The sequence below is a fragment of the Chelon labrosus genome, assembly GCF_963514085.1.
Source record: "Chelon labrosus genome assembly, chromosome: 5".
Lineage (NCBI taxonomy): Eukaryota > Metazoa > Chordata > Actinopteri > Mugiliformes > Mugilidae > Chelon > Chelon labrosus.
This window is the reverse complement of record NC_140341.1, coordinates 15,384,844-15,402,159: the sequence shown is the minus strand read 5'-3', so window position 1 is coordinate 15,402,159 and position 17,316 is coordinate 15,384,844. Positions and strand designations below refer to the sequence as shown.

The 17,316-nt window shown below is 43.5% G+C and overlaps 1 protein-coding gene across 1 annotated transcript; it reads right to left on the bottom strand.

Moving 5' to 3' along the window:
* Positions 1–11,166: 11,166 nt before the first annotated feature.
* ackr3a (atypical chemokine receptor 3a) lies at positions 11,167–16,857 on the bottom strand. Its single transcript, XM_084545665.1, has 2 exons — positions 16,612–16,857; positions 11,167–13,851 (listed from the first exon to the last, which is right to left on the bottom strand). Exon 2 carries the CDS (start codon positions 13,780–13,782, stop codon positions 12,649–12,651), a length of 1,134 nt encoding a protein of 377 aa, XP_084401791.1. The 5' UTR covers positions 13,783–13,851; positions 16,612–16,857; the 3' UTR covers positions 11,167–12,648.
* Between the last annotated feature and the right edge of the window lie 459 nt (positions 16,858–17,316).

The window sequence follows — 17,316 nt, the reverse complement described above, 5'->3', positions numbered from 1 at the left end:
TTGATGGTGAAAGAAATCAGGTAATGTTGCCACGGTCTTAATTTCTCACCTCCATCATTCTGACATCAAAACTAGAGTTTTTCGAAAGCCCTGGAGGTAAAACAGGAGACAGGACCCTACAACACTGCGATGTTGGTGGAGATGTAAGAACTCAATGCGTCTTTCTGCTCGACTTCGTCCTTGCTTTGGGCTGAAGCTCAAACTGATATGGATGTCTTCCAGAAAAGCAACGAGATGGGATTATTTTGATGGCAATATTTTGAGTATATAAAGCTGCAGCCTGTCATTTGAGACGACCCAGGTCATGGGAATCAGATCAGGGAAGCGGGACCAAATCTACACTAAAATCCACAAAGCGCCTCATGACTGATGTTTCTTTAAATACATAGACAATAATGTACACTGAGGCTATTTGTCAAAAACACCTTTGCCACTATACTTAGTTACATTCTCGTCTCTTACAGTCCTCTTGTGAATGAAAATGGGGAAAACTGTTGCATGAGAGCAAAAATCCACGAGTTGATAGAGCTATGCACATAAACATCTTTAAGCCTATAACTTTTACTGAGCCTGTTCTGGTGAGGAAATGTAAACTGTGCCGCCATATGTTCTCACCTGCTACATGATATGCACACGGACATTTCCAGACAGGCACGCACTGGTGCCTATGCTGCACATTAAGCACCTCAAAAACAGAGACACACATGTGCTCAGACACATCTGTGTAACACACAAGTCCTGATTAATGTGTGCAGAATTTGAAAGAAGGGGACCCAGGCCTTTGATATCTGTATATCTGTGTTTCCATTACAGGGCCACCTACTCAGCACTATTTATACACCGTATTGCAAACATAATCCGCATAGCAGGAGAAGCAGGAGGAGGGATAGAGTCTGTTGCGAATGACTGGAAAGTAATGGAATATTTTTAATTAAGATGGATTAAAGACTGAAAATAATTACACAGTATGAGGACAGAGAGGAGGGAGAGCTATTTTTAAAGCAACGCATAAGGGCACCGGTGTGTGCTTGTGGGCAACTTGTGTTTTACATGTGTTTATATTTGTTCACCCCCAGAGGTAAGCCTGTGTGTGTCCAGTCTGTGGCCTGGTGTGGATCGGGTTGGCTGCTTGTGCGCCTCATCCATAGAGCCCCTTTGGTGGGCCGATGTGATGGATGACGCCTGGAAGCTCTGAAACTGCAGCGCGTTCATATGAGTGCCGTCTGAGAAACTACTTGACAGTTACGGGTGATGGATGTGTTTGACTTTGTGTGCAAGTTTGGGTGTAAATGAGTGACAGGTCACTGATGGCTGCTGTGTTTCGGGTGTTATTCTAACATTATTGATTACAAGGTGACAGGCGTGTGAAGGAAAGCTATGTAATACTGTAGGAGAGAGCCGTGAAACGCACACCTACACAGCCTCCTCCCTTAAACGTGTTTGTTCAAACCCCCCCCAACTTCTCCTATTAAATTACAAACCATGTACCAAGTGTAAGGCCGGGATGGAAGGCCCAGTTTGGGTTGCGGTCTTTAGTTGTGGCATTTCGACCTCAATGAAAACGTTCATCCATCAATCTGCGACACACGCAGGCATAAGTTTACAGACCGGACTGAAAAACTTGTGTACATACGGTTAAAATGTATGATGCTTGGAAGACTGAGATAAGATTCCTGACAAAACCATCCCTGCTGAGACTATTTCTGCATTTATTTGAATCTTGACTGGATTATTATTAGCTCGTGTTCACATTCCAGTGTAGCCCACTGCATGAGCGTTCTTCAGGCTTTAGATTATGACTGAAGCAAGACTAAAACAGGCCTAAAGTCATGCAGTTCTATAGTATGGCTTTGAGCTATAGTTATATGTGTAACATTTACCATGTTCACTATTTTGGCTGTGAGGTTAGCATGCTAACGTTAACGCCAGTCAAAACCAAACACAAAGTAGCGCTGAGGCTAATGGGACAGGCATTAGGTTTACGGGTAACATAATAGCAGGTTGGGCAAATTGAAGCAAATCAAAGAACTCCAAAATCAAACTTCAATCAAATAAATTACACCATTTTTTCTTCCTTTGATCATTTTTGTTAAGGGGCTTTCCACCGAAATCAGGAAACAGACACAAAAGACTATCTCTCCGGCTCATTCTCTCTGGCTTTCTTGTCATCTTTTGGGCATTTTTTGACTCCTTTGATGCTCTGTGTTACTATAGTAAGTCCATTTTTGACAGTGAAGAGCCAACATTTTGAGTGGGATGGCATCCTGCAAAAAGACAGCAGGAGAGTTGTTTTTCGGTATTGAATAAATCTTTATTCTGCGCTAAGGCTAGTGTTATCTTTTGGCTAAAAACAACTTGGATTTGTTGATTTGCAGCGACATCAGTTTAGGAGCATTATTGGAAAATTGAGCTGATTCACCACGTCCGCCAAAATTTAATGGTACGGCCTTACTGCTAAGAAGTAGCATTAATTACTACATTAGCTGCCTTACTTACTCCTTTCCAACAACCCCACTTTGCAAATTGGACAGTAAAATAGCCACAGCTGTGACAACAATGCAAATAACACTAGCCATTGATACCCGGGGGAGAGTGAAAACCACAGCTCTGGTGAAAAGGGGACGGGTGAGGACAAACCCTGCTTCTGAAAATCTATTCATAACTGAGTGCCAAGAGGGAAACACAATCCATTGCGTGTTTTCATTTGGTCAATTGTGTGGGTGAATGCTGAGATTTGGTGTCACCCTGGGCGTGTCGACTCTCGGGCCTCTCCACCCTGAACCACCCTCGCCCCCACCCGGAAACTACAACTTCCTCCCCCATTCATCTCACTCTAATTTTGTTTTATTTCTCAGGGTTAGCTGTTTTACAAACTCATCCGTCAAGCCACATAAAAGTTTATTGAGCCCTGTGAAACCAAGCTAAGGAAAACAGTGGCGAGGAAGCACTGCTTTCTATACAAAGAGAAGGATTACTGAAACAGCAATCAGTAAGCGATTGAGTTTATTCCATTGAGGCCAACTGCAGCAATCCTCAGGAACAGTGAGACACAGAAATTTCAGTGTCTGAATCTTGAAACAGTTACTTTTAGTTCATCTTGTTTGTGTGTGTGTGGGTGCATATTTGAAAGCTAATTATGAATTCCTTCTTAACACAGCAGGGCGCATGACATAAATCACAGGCTGCTTGAGCCAGAGGGAACCTGCAACCAAAACAACATAATGGGGGGGAAGAGTTGAGAGAGTTCCAGCGAAGCAGTGGAAGAAGTTTCAGTCCTGCGGGGGCAGTGGCTGGGTTGTTAAGAAGGATGACGAGTCCCTCTTGTTTCAGTCAAGACACTCCGAGGTGGTTGTTGAATGACATACAGACATTCATTTTCACCCCGGGGTGTGAATTTTGTGTGTGCGTCAGCCATGGTGGGAGAAACTCCCCGCAACCCGACACCGAGCGGGGTCGATCCGTCCTGCTATCCAGACAAGAAGAAAAAGGGAACAGATAGGGAAAAAGACAGAGATGTTTATCTTTCCTTCGCGGTGACAGACAGACATAAACATGTCATGAGTGACAATAATTGCTGAACAAACAATCTTTTTGCAAAATGATATATATACGGTGAAATTCCTAAGGGCTCCAGCTTGGTTCTGTTGTTGGTGCTATCCAGCTTTGCAGACACATGTTGTAGCTGTGTGCTGCTACTTGGAGACAGTCACAAAAATATGTGGAACTATAAATGTTGAGCTTGAGCTTTTATGCTACTGTGGAAAATACTCTGCAAAAATGAAGATTTTTTTTTAGTGGTGTGGAAACAGTGGTGTCATCATATGGAGCTTTTTTCGCTCTCGTTTATTTTTTTCACGTTTCTAGTGGTAAAATCTGCTAACGTTGTTTCCTCATCAGTTCTGCCAATCAGCATTAGACCATCGCATACTGTAGTGTCATCACACAGGGTGATGGCTCATTAAAAGCTGCGCGCAGGCCTCTGCTTTGGTGGCATTTTCATAATCCTTTTCCCTGCATAGACGGAGAACAACGTGAAGAGATACAAATGTGGGGCCATAAATCACCCTGAACGGGTTCAGATGGAGAAATAATAGCAGAAATGTACAAAACTTAACTTAGAAAACAAATTCGCAGAATATATATGTATACTCTAGGAAACTGTCAGTTTGCATCTGGACCTCTCTGCGTCTCGTCTCAGCTGAAACTCTGTCAACGCCGCTGACAAAACACTTCACGAGAAGAGCGCATGCTCACCCCGCGACCCTGTAACGTAATCTGCAGGCACTATAGTGAACAACCATTTACTATACAATCAAATTGCAATTATCAATTCCAATCATGATCTGCTTTTCCCCCAACAAGATTTTGCAGAGAAAAGACCAACTTGGGGATATTACTTTACATGGAGCATGTTTAAGAATTGAGGTGTTCTAATAACATTTAATAATTTCCAGGCAAAGCTCAAATAAGTAGAAATACATCTTTGGCAACACACCCTAGAGCTTTGTGTATTTTATTTTTTTTTTGTTCTGGGTTGGTTATTGGCGTATGTTCAAATAATACATTTCATCTCGGGTTAGAATGTTTAAATATCAGAAAAAAGCCCGAATTGTTATGGAGAGCTTTATTATGTGTGTAGGAAAAAGTCGGTTGCTATAGTTTTTGGGGGATTTCCACGTCTTCATCTCAAACTTTGCACAGAAGAGTGACACGGGCCTTGTTTTTAATATGCTTTGTCAAGCCAGTATGAGCCCCCAAGACAAAAACATATGGCGTCATAATGCAAAAGTTTCACAGTCTGGAAAATTCTGGAAAAATCCACATGACTGTGGTAGGACTAAAAAAAAAAATAAAATAGAGGAGGCAACTGTAGGTTTATGAAGCTCATTAAACTGGGTTCTGGCGCTTGTGATGCGATGTTGACTTGACTCGGACGCCCTGCTTTTGTCTGAAAACACAGGCGTGTTTATTCAGCGGAATGCCAGACTCTGACCCCAGACAGGGACCAAAGGAGGACATTTGCCTGGTAAAACATAATCACAGACAAAACATCACGCACAGCCAAAAGTCTGCAGTGTACTTCTTTTTTTTTCTTCTTTTTTCCCGTCACTTCAGAAAGGCACATAAATCCTTACATTTAATTTTAGCTGTCACTGTTAACACACCCCGTCAGGTGAGATAAAGGCATGTCAAGACTTTGATCTGTCATCTGTCATTCAAGTCATTGTGTCTTAGGAACCAAAATAAGCTTTCATTATCTACAGGCGGGCTCAGAGTGCCGCAGGTAAGCCATTCATTATCCATCTTGGGAAAAGAGGTGATTTGACTGTGTGAAACGTTGTGATAGACATGACTAAACTGTGTTCTGAAGGAAGATTTCTTTCAGTTCTTCAGTGCATGTTGCATATCTTTGGGCACAGCATACGTTATTCATGTTCTGATGTCTTATAATAAAGTTCCCATGAAAACTAGGCACATGAAACACTTAATATGAAGAAGATAGATTAGTTAAATAAACAAGGGTTGAATCAATTTAACATCGTATTTTCAGAATTTTTAATCATCCTTCTCCTAGCTCCAAACACATTACTGGGAGCTCATAAAATATACAACAGATACGTGTATAATAACATCCAAATGGCTTGTATGGATTTGTGTGCCTCCTTAAACCGTAAAGCAGCTGCCTTCCCCACTCTGACACGTCTCAGAAGTTTTATTGTCAGCCCTGACAAGAGCGCGCTGCTGAGATGACCGAGTGGCGGGCGAACTTAAAGCAGCACGTGAGACTGAGCTCCCAAAGCCGACAGGATGGTGGATGAATTGGGTGACGTGTAAACACCGGATCCACAGCTTGGGCACGGAGCGCGGTATAAATCAGCCGCCTCCCCCCAAAATATCAAACCATCACAGCCATGCGTGTCCTGCCTATACGGTTACATTTGTGGGTCTGGAAGAGATTAAAGCCTTCACACTGACAATAAGACACCGGATGGTTTATGAGGGGTTGAACATCAGGCACGGAGCGGCGGGTAACAAGAGAGAGCATCACATCCCATTATTCAGAGAAGATTATTTTGGGACACTCTGTTTGATCTGTGTTTGGCCCATGAATTAATATCAGGAGTTATTGTCAGGCAATCTGTCCATGTGGGAGACCAAAGAGCTCGTCGTTTGTGTTTTTGCCCCCCCCTATTAAGATAATACATAACAGGAGTCTTTTTGGACTCACTGTAATACTCCTAAAGAAACACACACAGAGTCTGTCTCCAATGTGGCCCCAACATTTAGATTATCTGAACAATAAAACAGAACACAAGCTGTCCGGCGTCAAACAGCACATCTACTACTAGGTGGTCAGCACAATGGAACACTTATAAACACACAGATATGTACTTCTGAAATGGAAAGAGACGGAAATATAACCGAAAGGAGCGCCTTTGCTTTTTCTTTGTGTACTGCTAATGTCTGTTCAAGGTGATTAAGTGTCATCAACTCCAGAAATACAATCGCTGATTTATCTCTAGCTGCATTCAGCTGTCCAGATAGGTTGGTATTTATTGCTTCACACCTACTAAGAGGGGCCAAATATATAATCTTGAATACCCTAACAGCAATAAATAATTGGATTTAAAACTTTCCACAGTGGCATATGTTTACAGAGAGCGTCCCGGTTAAGTCTGGATAATAGATAGAACCGGCCGCATCCACGCTGAAATCTGGTTGACTTCCATTGTGTTGGTTTAGAGGCAGATATATTCGCTTCGGATATTTCAAATCCTTTAAAACCCAAACAATGCATGGCTAGATACCAAGAATTTAGATTGAACGGTGCAGGAGCTAAAGAACTTTGCAGTTTTTCCTCCTTGTCCGAAACAGGAACTGCCAAGACAAGCGTCCACCTGCTTATAAAGACTCCTGCAGGGTCAACAAAGCTACATAACCTCCAACTTCACACAAAGAATCTGCCTCTAATGAATGTCATCAACGAAGGTTAAATAATCCGTAACTTTGTAAATTGGCGCGTGCGTCGGTGTTACTTGATTTAAATCGTGTCTAATGGTCTTTTAACTCCCCTTTAGATTGGACACGTGTTTGACATCTTATCCTCCCTTCGTGATGGCAGTGAAATCACAGAGTATGAAACTAACCATATCTTCCGACTTTCTTCGTGTTCACGCTAAAAAACTCCCTCTGAGCACAAGCAGCTGCTGCTTTTCACTTCTACTTCATTAATAATTCAGGGCCCTTTATTCACCATAACTCCCCATGTGAAACTCCTGTCATGCTGAACAAAGCAAACAGAGACTTGATTGGGACTTGGACCTATTCTAAATGCATATATACTGGAATATACCGGAATATGGAAAAGGTGCATGCTCAGTATTTGCAAGGAGCAGTGTGCTCCTCCTGTAGACATTAAAATTCCAGCTGCCTTAAATTAATCTCTACCTCTGATCCTCCTCACCATTTCATAATTCATTAATGTTATCTCTTCTCAGTATAACATAGAGACTCTCCTCGTGCTATAAAAAACACTCCTTTAATAGACTGCATCTCTGGCCCATTACCTATGCTTATTAAATCAAATGAAAGCTGCTGGTCCCCCATTAAGAATGTACTGTAACTCATGCATGCACACAAGCAAAGGCTTTCGGTATCAGATTTTAAAGCATGGAGCTCTCTAAATCTTATCAATTTTGCTGTAAATCTTTCCTTTGGGGGAGAAAGCGTCACATAAATCTACGCTTTTATGCACAGTGACAACAGAAAACTGTGCTAATAGTTAGAATGTCAAGTTTTATAAGTGGAGTGTTAAGAGGGCAGCCTTTCTTAGGTTTTTTCTCCTGGCTTTTTATTTTTTTTTTTTTTTGCATGAAGCACCTTCTCAGCGACGCGTTTGATGTCCTGCAGACGCAACTTATGAGGGCATCAGAGGAGAATCAAAAGCAAATCGTAATTGGCAAACTGTGAAAGGAAGCGCGGCAGTTCAAAGCAGAAGTACATTCCAAGTAAAACGTAGGCTGTTCAGTTGCCGTGCAGTAGCGTGCATTGGACTCCGTTCGCCCTAAACAACCTTGCCTCGTGAGAATGCAGTTATGCATCTAATTAGCGAGAGCAAATATGTTTGAAAGGGATGCAGGTTTGTTGGATAATGTTTTGTGTTGAATAAGTGAGGACGCTTTTATTAGGCAAGTTACAAAGAGGATGTCAGGAGACAACATTATTGCAGCAAAACATCTGATCTTGCATTTACAACTTCTTATGGACATGTTTAGGTACCCAGTGAACTCATTGCGGTTTAGCACAGAAACAGTTTGCACTGACTTGAAACCAAAACCAGTGCTTCACTAACCTTGACCTCTGTGCTTTAATTGCCTAGAATCAGACCTGCCCCTCTGCCCCACACTCTTCTCCTCACATATTCAGTTCATAAATGCAGCAGTACATTAGTGACACAAATCAATGTCACTGCACACAACAACACAAAGGATGTTGCAGCCAACAGAATAAGGGCACATAGATTCGTCTGAGCTGTGTCTGGAATAGCACAAAAGCAAAGTGGGCAGCTCTCCCACTCTCTGGAGGCCCATCATGTTAACTGTGTGATGTATTGATTAATAGAGTGGGTTTAAAAGTGGTCTTTCATAGATTTTACATAAACACATTTTATATAATCCATAAACACATTGCAACTATGATAGTCTTAAGTAATATTGCACACAGTGTTAGAGGAGTACAATGTCATATGTAGTAAGTGGAGGGCTGTAAAAGCCCTTTCTCATAGAGGTGTTGTGTTTCCACTTTACTGTTAATATCATTAATATTTCAGTTGATATGCTTACATAGTGTATGTTCCTAAATACATTTCTGAAAGGACTGTGAGCTGATTTAGGGGCCACAATTCTTTGCCTGGGATCTGTTTGCAGTGATCACTTCAAGCAAAGCAAAGGCATCTACCTCCAAAGCTGTCTTACGCATTCATTGCACGCGAGTTAGTTAGTGGTAGTTCACTGACCTGGAAGGAGCCATCAGCAGGCTGAAACATCAGGAAGAAATTGACAGGGTTCAGGTCAGGCGAGTTGATCTTGCGTCTGGAAAATCCTCCACACGAGAGAGGAGAGGGAGGCCTTGGTCGAAGCGGAGTGACCACCACACACTGTGAGTGCTACAAGATCAAGGCAGTGTGAGAGGAGAGGGGAGTCGGAGGGGTATCATTAGCAGCTCACTCACCGAGTTTGACCTTCTGACATCCCTGCACAGCTGCCTTATCAGTCTGGCCTGACTGCACCTCTGCTCGGCAGAGAAGAGTGCGGAGCTGCCCGCCGCTCGCCAAAGCAAACCTTTGACACGGTTTGTTAGCAAGACTATGCCGTCTCAAGGGTGCTGCAGCTGGTGGCGTGAGTAGAGAGAAAAAACCTTGAAAATATTTAGGGAAGAGGTGAAAATGCAATAAAAGATGATTTTCCGATCTAGAAATAGGAGGCATCAGACAGAAAATGCAACTAGGAGACTATATCGTATCTTCACCGATCAGGCATAACATTATGACCACCTTCCTAACATTTTGTAGGCCACCCTTGTGCCTCCAAAACAGTTGTGACTGATCAGAGAATGGACATGAGCCTTCCGAGGGTGTCCTGTGGTGTCTGGCATACCACAGAATGACTTCTAGTGAATTTGGAGGCCAGGTCAACACCTTGTGCCGTTTTTCATGTTTTTTTAGTTGTTCCCAAACCATTTTTATGTGTGTGTCTGTGTCAGGCTGCATCCTGCTGGGGATGGCTGCTGCCATCAAGTAGTGTTATTGCTATAGGGTGGGGGTGCCTGGTCTGGTCTAGGTGGGTGGTACATGCCTAAGTGACATCCACATGAACTCTAGGTACAAAAGTTTCCCAGCAGAACAATGGATTGTCACAAGATGGTGAATGTTATTTACTCTTTCTATCAGTGGCTGATAGTACTTGAACTAAAATGGCTGTAAAAAAAACACAAATAAATAATTTCCTCAGGATAGGAGGGAACACTGGAAGGAGTCGTGTCACTGCTCCTCTCCAAAAAGGCAAAAAGGAGCGTTGACCTTGGCAGAGAGAGATTAACCACATCCCTCAGCCGGGGGCATGATGGTGTCGTTCTTGGCCATCAACATGGTTTTTCTCGTTGAGCTCATCGCCACGTGGGAGGGGGTGGTAGATGATGGGGGGGAAAATACTTAACTATTCACAGATAGCAGAAGAGGGGACAGTTTGTCGTGCATCCTGATGATAACACAGACAGGAAGTTTGTCCCACAGATGAGTGTGGCTAAGCACTGACGAGTCTTCCCACCAACTCAGCCAGCACCCTTGCAGTCAGTCTTCCATCAAGAGCATATAAAAAAAATTACTGTCGGTTTGTGAACTACTGGTTTGAGTTCGGCATTTGGCCACAAATGCACATCTTGGGTTTATTTTGGAGCAGAAAATGACCATAATTAAACGAGAGCGAGAAATAAGGGGAAGATATGACTGGAAACCATGAGACCAGGCACGATAATCGAGTCAGACACATACCCAAACATACCTCTCTTTGAGACCTAATGTCTTCTAAATTGCGGAATTATTTTCAAAAGAACCACAAGCACACTGAAAATGTGAATAATGATATCATAACGACCTCTGGAAAAGAAAACTCAGTATTTCATTACAGAATTGAATGAAGCCAATTCTCATATTTGGAGCTAACACCAAGCAAACATCAGTGGTGTTGCACTTTAAGGCATTTCCCCATTGACTTAACTTCTTCTTCTCATCTGACCTTTCAAGCAAAATCTATTTGTCCGACTGTAAAGGGGAGACAGGAACATCTGTTTCCTCCTTTGCTATTTTAGTATGACAATAATTGTAAAATATGTCTTCTCTTGCACTCTAAAACTTGTCCATGTTCCATAACTGAACCATGACCTGACTAAAATTTACTGTATATTTTACACGACAGCTAGGCTGTAAAAAAAAATGACACTGACTTGTTTTAGCTTAAGCTTCAGGTTTGACTGAGAGTCAGACTGAACAGCAAAAGCTTTTCAGACAAGAAAATCCGACAAAGCTTTTTCCATTAAAGCAGCATTTTAAGGGATCTGGAGGACGTTAGAATTATTTTGACAAGAGCGAAAGAAATCACCGAGGCAAAACATTTTCTCTGTATTTAATATATAACAAAACACATGTTACACATTACAATGTCAAAGGAATGCCTCTCTTCTTGCAGACACATGTCCGTGTCTCCGCTCTCTTCCCGATCGCAACATGACATCTTTTCAGTGTAAAAGCTCGCATGTGTAACCAATCACGTGACGGCACATCATAACAATACTTTGCTTCCTACAACAGGCAGTGAGTCACTGTACAACGTGATGTTCGTGACGCGTTTCTAACATCGTCTCTTGGTGTCAAGCTTTGGCTCACTCACGTACACAAACACGCCCACGCACAGGCATGCACACACGCACGCACGCACATCTCTTAAGTAATGCAGTGATGTTCTTGTTATTTGGTCTCCAATAAACAGTCGGGTGTTGCACGCCACAGCTGCTGCATACATGAGATGAGTAAAGCTATTCATTCATGTTATTTGGTCATAAAGTTGTAGCTGTCTGTGGCTTGTGTGCTAATCCAGCAGGATTAATACCACATGGACATGTGAATCCCGCACTGTAAGCACTGATACAAAACATAATATATAGTGACAGCACGGTATACTGAATATGGTGGCCCCCCCAACAGGCAAGAGTATACTGAGGAGCTACACGGATCTCCTCTTTAAGCTCAGTAGTCCCAGCTGAAGCCTCCAGACAATGTTTGGAAATATGAAGAACCGAACTGAGCTAAGCTAATTAGCAGCTTCTGTCGCTTTATATTTAGTTTACAGACACAAAAGTGGTACTGAGGGAATGGAATCCTAAAAAAAAATATATACTCTTTTAAGGATTTAACACCCTTAGTCGCACGGGGCAACTCAAACTCACTTTATTTTATTTGTCTGAAGGGTTGAGCTGATGTAACATGAGGTTATGATTAATAATGAGACAGCAGGACTAAAACAGCGAGCCAGTCAGTGACTCAACTAAAAGGATGAGGCAGCACTGTATGAAGTGGAGCACTGAGCAGACATCAGTGTGTGAAGACTTTGCATTGCAACATGACAAGAGGCGAAACAGCATAAATGTATATAAATACAACTAGATACAAAAAAAAGATTAACAGATTAACAAAGGTCAACAATATTACTCTGCTGATATTATCAATAAACATTGCACTCCACGCACAAACACGCACATACGATACAATCCTACATATGCAGTACAGCCAATAATTTCACACATTTATGGCCACTGATTTAGTTTTGCAACTATAGTGACAAAAAAAAAAAAAAACATGATTTGCGTATAAACCTGCTTTCTAAGTGCTTTTCAATCAGTCCACCAGACTTGACATTTTGTAGTCTCCAAGCTTTTCTATGACTCTAGAAAATCTCTGTTAAAAAAAGGACGCTGGATTGTCTTTTCCTTTCCTTTTTCATTGCCATCTAATGACAAACACAATCCTGATAGCGGACAGAACAAATTATAACACATGTTTACACTGCATTCAGTTTTGTAACAGTTTTGTAACCTTCAGATCTGTGGTGGGTTTTCCACAGCTACAGCAGAGTATTCAGTCTCAGACATGTTGGAGGCCTCGATGAGGCGTGCCAAGCCCGTCCTAGTCGAGTATTTGAAAATGAAAGCCTTCATGAGGTCATAGCGGTAGTTTCTGTTGATGAAGTTGTAGAGGATGGGGTTGAAACAGCAGTGGAGCAAGGACAGGCACTGGGTGAGGTGTAAGGCCACGTAGAGCACGTTCTCCAGGCCACAGTTCAGTGGCACCAGGCCCAGCTGCGAGAGGGCATCGGCCAGGAGGACGCTATGGTAGGGCCCCCAGCAGGCCAGAAAAACCACAATGTAGGCCAGGATGACCCTGCGGCTCACACGGCGCTCCTGCTCCACTGAGGATGATGCTGAAGAAGAGGCGGTGCGGGTGAAAGCTCTGGCCAGCAGGGCGTAAAACACTGCAATGACGGGGAAGGGGAGAACAAAGCCCAGCAGGATGAAGCTCAGCTGCACTCCCACCATCCACTCCCTGGGGTTGTCCTCTGGGTACACAGGCCTGCACAGCATGGTGTCCCCATGTGTTGACTTCACAGTGCGCAGGAAGTAGGTGTCCGGCAAGGAGGCCACCAGAGCCAGAAGCCACACGCCGACACATGCGCAGCGGCGAATCAACTTCCTGCGCGGGCCTCCCTCGTCTCCGTGCTGCGTCACGCTGAAGTAGCGGTCCACGCTCATGCAGGCAAGGAAGAAGATGCTGCCGAAGAGGTTGACGGAGAACAGCAGATGCGTGAGTTTGCACGCAACTTCGCCAAAGGGCCAGTGGCCGTGCTGGGCCAGAGAGCTCACCCACACGGGCAGAGTGACACACACACACAGATCTGCCACTGCCAGGTGGGCGATGTACACGTGCGTCTCGTGGCGGGGGGTGGAGTCTCTTTGTGCCCGAATGTTCACCCAAAGGACCAGAGCGTTAGCAGCCAGGCCGACGATGAAGATGAAAGTGTAGAGGACACACATGGAGTACAGCAGAGCGTTGCGGTTGAACGCAGTGGCACACATCATTGTGTCCACACTTGTAATGTTGGTGAATGTTTCAGACAAGTTGAGTTCCTTCAGCGACTCCCACAGGTCCTCCAGCTCACTGGTACTTAGACTCATTTTTCAGCACGGGGAGAGGACCACAGATCACTGGGAGGTAACAGACACCACCTCTGGCTGGGATAGATCCTGTAAAAACACGACATCGAGTTATTATTTCTTATAACACACGTTAATCTTGATAAACAGCCAGCAGCTCAACGCTAGCACTTTTTCATGTAACCGTGTATCATATTTAAAAGGCAATTTTCAGTCACATAAAGCAGGATTTATTTTGCTCATGTGGACTGCATGAGCTAATAAAACAAAAACCCACTTGCGGTATGCCACCAGATCCTGAAGAATCTTAATGTGGTTAACTTGTTAAAACACTGCTTTCATGAGTTAATAGAGGCTCCCTGTTATCGTGTCACAAACGGTGGAGTTGTCTGTGATTGATGTGCAGTCAGGGAGCAGTACAATAAATGTTTACATTAGCTCCACTAGCACTGACTGCCGATTAGACATGAGGAAGTGGGATCGAGGAGTCCGAACAGGGTGTATTTCCGGAACGTTCCGTGCATTCCAAGATAAAGCAGTGGTCAGGGTGGGAAACCTGATACCACTTTGAAGACGTTTTTCTCTTTGCGTGCTTGTTATTGTTTCAAAAAAAAAATGAATCCCATGTTTCTTTCCTGCTCGTAAGGCAGGAGAGGGCAAGAGATCAGCTGTCACCACCCAGATCATCAAAGAAAGGGCTGCTCATAACCCTCGGCTACGTCATTTTACAACATCTGAATCTTATAACGCAGGAACACATGCGCACAGTCTCAAATTCGGGGTACGTATATGCAATGAGTAAAGCAACTTAAAAAAAAAGTTGTCCTCTAGAGCAGCTAAACATGCCAATAACCTGGACTGATTCTTTTCCACTGAAATGTTCACCCCTGAATGGCCTCCATTCACACTTCTTTTTTTTTTTTTTGCTGTGATGTCTCTCTCAGCAAACTGTCAGGCCGCCACAGTGTGAAAGATCAGAGGTGAAAGGTGACAGATCTAAACCAGAACGCGAGTGGCTCGACCCCGCGGCCGCCCCTGTCTGACTTCTACGCCGGCAGAGTGAGTTGTGTGCGGAGATCAGCGGGAAGCTTGACGCCTGCGAAACAGCCCAGCCGCGGTTAAAACGAGGGTCACCGGCCACTGCGTGACACAGCACGCCGGAGAGCAGTGAAATGTGGCCGTGTCAGACATCTGTCTGTGTGGGAGACCGGCGCTGCGCACAGGATAATTGGCACAAAGGCGCAGGGGATGATGAAAGAAAAGACAAGGTGAAAATAAGTAGATACAAACACACCTGGAACGTATTAAGATGTGCAGCTGTGTGGCGACGGTTACGTCTGCCTTTGGTATTTACATTCAGCTTATTTGTGTATTTCCACTGCAAACCAAATTGTATTAGTAATGCTACAATTTCAGGGGAAGATGTTGCAAGTGGCAGCTACCCAACAACATGCAAAGTAGCCAAGATTAACAGTAAACACTATCAGCTTGCATTAAGATAAACTCGTTTAATATCTGTGAATGTTGTAGGAACTGAAGAAAATGCGACAAATTGTTGAGCAAAACTGCTTCATGGGAATATTTCCGCATGGTCTTTGTGTCAGTATCATAAAAGTACATTGTCTGATGCACCAGATTAGCCAAAAACATCTGCTCATGATGTTTATCTGTTAAATTCCTCTGTGTACTTCTTATTATTTTGAATGCAGGACTCACGCAGCGGGTTCGTTCACCGGTTTTCAGCCTTTACCTCGCAAGAGATCAAAATATTCCACCTCTGCCCCTGATAACGCAGTTTAAAGAGATGTCAGATACCTCACATTCAATTTTACTTTCAATTATTTTGAAACACCGGGGAGTGCTATTCATTGTAATAGAGGGATTTTCTAAGCAGAGATAATCCCCAACAATGGTTTCTGTCTAATTCCCCTATATTATATGGAAAATACCTGGAGGTGCCAGGTAGCCCCACAGGCTTCAAGATAATTAACCTTCTAACACCCTCACAAGATAACACAGACAGCACATGAAGCACACCTCTCTCTCTCTCCCTCTCCTTCCCTCTGTGTGTCTCTTCGTTCAACTCCCGATCCCCCTTTTCACCCCGCAAGCATCCAGTTACAAATCAGTCGAAAACGTCTTTTGTTCCTCAATACACAGACAATAAAAGCGATCGAAGGCCATTTTTTTTCATGTGCTAATGCCGCCCGACTAGAATAGTGCAGGTGCAGCACGTTTTTTCTCCTGTCAGTTTCTGTAGGCAGGCACTGGTTTGGGAAACGATCCCCGCCTTTTAGCGCAGGACACGATGTTTCCGCGTAGATTAACAGCAAAAGTGTTGCTTTATGCGTCATTACGCGCAAACACCGAACCCAGCGACAGGTCCCAGGCTGCTGCTGACGGCGAACACACACAATGTGTCATTGTTGTCATTGTTGATTTGTATCAAACAAACTTCTCTTATCAGATTTGAGCTTGGTACACAGAAGCCCGAAACTCCGAGTGTGAACGGGGAGGCAAATAAACAAGCGCAAGTCGAGGTGGAAAGATGGAATGCAATGAGTATGACTGCAAAGTTTCCAAAGTATCACTGTTAGGACTTTTTGTTTCTGTTGTAACCGCACTTTAAACGTGCCCCTGTCCCGATTTTGTATTTCTAACTCGAAATACGTACCGAACTAAATTTAAAAACTGGCTAAAGTGCAATCCCTTATAATAACAAATAACTTTTATATAAAAAGTAAGTAAGTGAAAAACGAATGTCGACACCTCAGGGGGTTTCAAAGAGCTGTTAAAAGGCCGAAGAACAAAACTTTCCCTGTCCCACAGCAGCTCCCGTAAGCAGCTTACCTAGTTGTTGTTTTCCTCCTCGCTCCCTCTGAAATCTTCCAAGAACAGATTTGTTTGCGATTGGATTTGATGTCGAAGGATAACTTTGAGTCCACAGAAGAGCTTCCCTCCGCCTCCCTGAATGAATGTGAGCCTGTTCCTCCCTCTGCACTTGCTGATACTCTCAAAAGCTACGCCTCCAAGGCTGGTCCTAACAGCAGCGAGAGCGTATTGACATGGCATCACCTCAGGCGTTCAATAAACAGCAAGCAGCGAGCAGCAACCCCAGCCAGTTTCGGCCAAGGAGAAGGAAAGAAAAGAAAGACAGCAAATTTCCTGTTTAAAACGAACCAAAACATTTCATGCAATATTTTTCTAAGCCGTATGTATATTTGTTGCTTGATGCATGTTTTTGCATGACAGGTTTACTTATGTCCTCAACATGGCGAACAATGAAAGGAAATCTCATATTCAGTTCTCCTAATGCATTCGTTTTGGGGGGGGGGGGGGGGGAATTGTTACATACATAACTTGATAAAAGTTTCCCTGCAACGTTCAGCATTAAATTGTGTGTTAACCCTTGTGTTGATGGCATGCAGGTCTTTGCATGTACTTCATGCTGAAGATAGCATAACATGTTAAATATACTTTGCAATAATGCAGCATACTGTGCAAAACAAGCAAAGCTACATGTTTAGAAGATGCACAGTGCTTGGATAAATTCTG